Genomic DNA, 5,040 nt, shown 5'->3' with positions numbered 1-5,040 from the left:
CACACACACACACACACGGTGGTTACAAATAGTGACCATGTCATTAAAGTATTAAAGCAAGTCAAATGTTGATTTCTCTGATAGGAATTCCAACCATGGATATAACTTGATAAAGTATTTTTTCGTCAAACTTAAATATGATAACTGTAACAATCCTATCTCTATTATCTCACAGTTGAAAAAAAGAAACTTTAATTTCTCCTGAAAACTCATTCTGTGGTTAAAATAAATTTTATTATATGTTAAGTCTCTTAGTTGCAGGTATTATTTCTATTATTTATATTTCTTGAATGGTAGGCATCTCTCAACATCTCTATCCACAGAACAATCATCTATTATCATTTCAATATCAAGGAACAGATTATTAACACTCATGAGCATATTGTTATTAAGTAAAAAGAATCATACCTCATTTCAACTGTATGAGATCTCAATTTTTCTTGACATCAATTTCCCTTATTGCCTTGATTTTATTTTCCTGTATCAGGTCACAGGTTGTTAAAGAAGCGATATAGACTTGACTAAAATGGAGATGAATTAGGGTACACCATTATATTAATGAAGTTATAAAATATTCAGAAAGCTAGGTTGGAAGGGTGAATTATATGAACTGTTAAGTTCCTAATAGATCCTTTTTGGCACCGCACATCAGAAGTTGATGTTCTGAATTCCTCATAGAAGTTTATCAATGGAGGAAGAACAGGACTTAAGTCATGTATGAGGTTGAGAAATCCTGTGAGAATCAGGGGGTGATTGTGGACACCAGTAGCATTGGCAAAGCTTCTTTTGAACTAAGAACTGTTTATAAACACCACGATAGTATACTTATTCTTTATGTAGGTTCAAAATGGCAAGTCTGTAATACTTCTACAGGGTATAATCTGTGATTGGCTATCAGTTATTAAGGTGTTATCACATGACAACCTGCTGTAACAAGTTCTGCTGTCTTATTTACTGCCATGACTTCTCAAGAAGATCATATTACTAATGGCAGGTAACAGGTGAGGGTAACGGAACGTGGCTTAAAGTTGTTATGAATGTAAGAAATTTTCATTAAGGCAACCAAATTCTTGCATCAGTAAATTGTTACATCAACTTTGGGCAGAAAATAGAGGATGAGAGGTAGAATTCCCAGAAAGCTGCCAAGCAGCCTGTAGCTCTTATGCAATCATCTTTCCCCAGTAGCTGAATGTCACTCATTTGAGAGGGGTTACCCCTTGCCCTGACTATACTGCATTATCTGACACTTTGTCACACTTGGGTAAGTGGTTGTTCTTCTAGCTTTCAAAGTCTAACTGCCACATTGTAGGAATTCAGATGGCTATAACTTCATGGGACCCAGGTTTGCCTGGAAGGATCCTAGAGTAAAGTCATCTACCACTAACCACCAAGAACACAGAATCTCACTCCAGATCCTGCAGGGAATGAAATTATAGAATCAATCTCAGTGAGGGTGGAAGAAGTTCCAGGAGTTGGAGATGAGATTAATTCCCCAGATGATTCCTTGATCAAACTTTGACGATACCTTGAGTAGATGCCCAACTGACCTGACTTCTCGGGAAGGGTGTAGATACTTCATTTCCGTTTGATTCACCACTTTTTGTAACTTACAGCAATAGCTGTGGCCAGGTTAGGTAGGTTAGGCAACCAAGAGCTTCAGATGGCAAAAACTTGACAAGGTAGTGAAAACTGTTAAGGCATGGGTTCTAATTAAGAGCTCAACTTCTACAGAAACATCCTTGGAAGAGGATATTTGGACCTCTTCCCTCTTCTTCATCTTCTTTATTTTATGGTTATGAGATGAGTACATTTGCTATGTAACTACTATGATATGGTGCCGTGATGAGACGTGAAAGAAATGGGGCCAGCCAATCAAGCATAATAACCTTTCTTTAAAATTGTTTCAGGTACTTGTTACAGCAAAGGAAAGCTAAAATATGCACCAGCAGAAAGATAATCAAATAACATTCTCTGTCATTTGTTTGGTGGTGTATGTGTATATTTCTGTGTCTCCTTCTATATATCCTTGAATGAGAGAAAATAGATACGGAATTCATTTCATTGTCTTTACCAAAGAAGCTTTGAAATGTGCAAAATTGGGCAAAAACTAGGATTATGGCTGATACAGTAGCCACATAGAGAAGTAATTCTATGCTGTAAGTTACATGCAAATTAAGTTAAACAAAAGATGAGAAGACATGTTAAATGGGAGTGTTGTGACCACATTCTTCCTCACCGGTCTTCCCCACCCACCAGTCCTGGACACCATGCTCTTTGGACTCTTCCTTGTGATTTATGTTCTTACTGTGTTGGGAAACCTTCTCATCCTGATGGTGATCAGGGAGGATTCCCACCTTCACACACCCATGTATTACTTCCTCACCAACCTCTCCTTTATTGACATGTGGTTCTCCACAGTCACAGTGCCCAAACTGCTGATGACTTTGTTGATTCCAGGGGGCGGGGCTATCTCCTTCCACAGCTGTGTGGCACAGTTCTACTCCTTCCACTTCCTGGGTAGTACCGAGTGTTTCCTCTACACAGTCATGTCCTATGATCGCTACCTGGCCATCAGTTACCCACTCAGGTACAGCAGTTTGATGAGTGGGAGAGTGTGTGCCCTCCTGGCAGCAGGAACCTGGCTCACTGGGTCCCTGCACTCTGCTGTCCAGACCACGCTGATTTTTCATTTGCCCTACTGTGGACCCAACCAGATCCAGCATTATTTCTGTGATGGACCACCCATCCTCAAGCTGGCCTGTGCAGACACCTCAGCCATAGAGATGGTCATCTTTGTGAACATTGGGGTGGTGGCTTCTGGCTGCTTCCTTCTGATTTCCCTGTCCTATGTGTCCATTGTCTGCTCTATCCTGAGGATCCGTACTTCAGAGGGCCGACACAGAGCTTTCCAGACATGTGCGTCACACTGCATCGTGGTCCTCTGTTTCTTTGTGCCCTGTGTTTTTATCTACCTGAGGCCAGGCTCCAGGGATGCTGTGGATGGAGTGGTGACAGTTTTCTACACTGTGCTGACACCACTACTCAACCCTGTTGTGTACACTCTGAGGAACAAGGAGGTGAAGAAGGCACTATTTAAGCTCAAAGACAAAGTAACATTTTCTCAAAGATAATAACACTGCAAAGGAGGCGATTAGTTTTTAAAACATCAATAGTATAAATTAGTTACAAATCATTGCTTAAGACCAACTTCTCAGGATTAAACAATTTATAGGTTTTTAATGGTCTTAAAAGTTACAATTATATCTGCCTCTATGATAAATATGCTCATGTTCTTCTTTATAATCTCTCTCTTAAAATTTATTCATTTTTTTAATCTTCAAAAAAATAGCATTGTGAAGTGGTCAAGATCCAATGTGAAGGCTGAATTGTTTTTCTTTAGCTTGAACTCAAACACTGCTTTCTAAATGGTTTATTTGTCATGCAAATGAGTCTATGAATATGCAACCATTGTGCTACTGTTCAGAAGCTGCAGTTATCAGAGGTCAGGTTATCCTGTTGCTGTGGCTTTTCAAATGTACATTTTTAATCTACTGGTTCTGTTTGTATTTACAGTAATGTATTTCTAATGTAATGATAATGTATTAAAAAGCTCATAATATATAATAAACAGTGTGTATGCTCAATTATTATATCTCTTCCTAAATTTATGTTTCTTGAAATGCTAATGCTTTAGTAGGCAAAAGTAGGAATCTATTCAAGTGTGTAACAATTGGCTGAAATGATATTTTTGTGTATACATATAATGTGTGTTTTAAAGCAATGGTTCAATGATGATCTAGAAATATAAAATGCATTATGGAATTATTACTTTGACTATGTTTATTAAGAATCAGTATAATGAAACCCCAAGTATTTAGGTTTTAGAAGTGGTTATTGGTTAAGAGTACTTGATGAGAACTTTGCAGAGAACCTGTGTTAAGTTTCCAGCACACACGGTAGATTACAACATCAAAAATTTCAATTTCAGGAGCTCTGACACCCTATTCTGGTCTCCACAAGCATCAAGTATGCATGTGGTGAACATACACATTTGAAGAAAAACAGTTATATACATCAAAATGGAGGACCCTATTGTGCTCATGGATTAGGGGATTCATTATTACACTCTCCCATATTTTCTATCGACTTAGATCAATGGTCCTCACCTGTGTATTTAAATGATCCTATGTCACCGTAACCTTGAAGAAAACAGAAATGAGGCAATTCACAGCATCTAACATACTGAAAAAAACCCCACTCATTAAAGCTGTTAACAATTCAGAGGAATATTTTTATGACGTCTAACAAAAACTATAGGAGTTTGAAATGTAAAGGTAAAGATGTTCACATAACAAAGATAATCTGCTTTGCAAGAGGGAAAGATGACATCTTCAATACATCTGTTTTTGAAATATTTGTATATATCAGAATGCATTTGACTACATCTTATTATGTAGGCATAAAGCACACAGTTTAGTTTGATTGCTTATGTTGGTAATCTCTGTGACATTTGTTTAGATAGTGTTATTTTGAAACAAAAAAATCAAAAGAGTCTAATCAGACAAATTGTACTTTGGACTGAATTTATTATACTATATATTGAAAGTTTTGGATTCATTTTCATTAGTCAGAATGTAACAAATCTAAACAGACAAAAATATATGTGAATATATCTGATTAAAAATTATAATTAATGAAATAATTATAGCTACAATTTCAAGTTATGTAGAGAAATGACTCATTCTTTGTGCAATAAGGGTCTTAAAGGGAGAATACCTTACAGCATCAAGTTTCATTAAATTTTATTTAATTTAAAATTTACCAAAAATTTTAAACATATTTTGATTATACTCTGTTCCCTTCTCCAAATCTCTCCGATCTCCTTCACTCACCCAACTGTAAATTTTTCACTCATAAAAAAAGAAAATGTGTATGTAGGACAAACAGAAAAAACCCTCAACAAGACAAAAAAAAAAAGGAAAATATCAAAAGGGGACAAAAAGTACACCAAGAAACCTATGTAGTCCATTTTGTTTTGGC

At 36.6% G+C, this 5,040-nt stretch overlaps 1 protein-coding gene across 1 annotated transcript; it reads left to right on the top strand.

Annotated features, from left to right (window-relative positions):
- Nucleotides 1-2,198: 2,198 nt before the first annotated feature.
- On the top strand, nt 2,199-3,131 carry Or10g9b (olfactory receptor family 10 subfamily G member 9B). The gene has a single exon (NM_001000479.1). It carries the CDS (start codon nt 2,199-2,201, stop codon nt 3,129-3,131), a length of 933 nt encoding a protein of 310 aa, NP_001000479.1.
- Nucleotides 3,132-5,040: the final 1,909 nt, after the last annotated feature.

This window comes from Rattus norvegicus, chromosome 8 (genome assembly GCF_036323735.1).
Source record: "Rattus norvegicus strain BN/NHsdMcwi chromosome 8, GRCr8, whole genome shotgun sequence".
Classification (NCBI taxonomy): domain Eukaryota; kingdom Metazoa; phylum Chordata; class Mammalia; order Rodentia; family Muridae; genus Rattus; species Rattus norvegicus.
The sequence above is the reverse complement of the archived record's forward strand: the minus strand, read 5'-3'. Positions and strand labels throughout refer to the sequence as shown.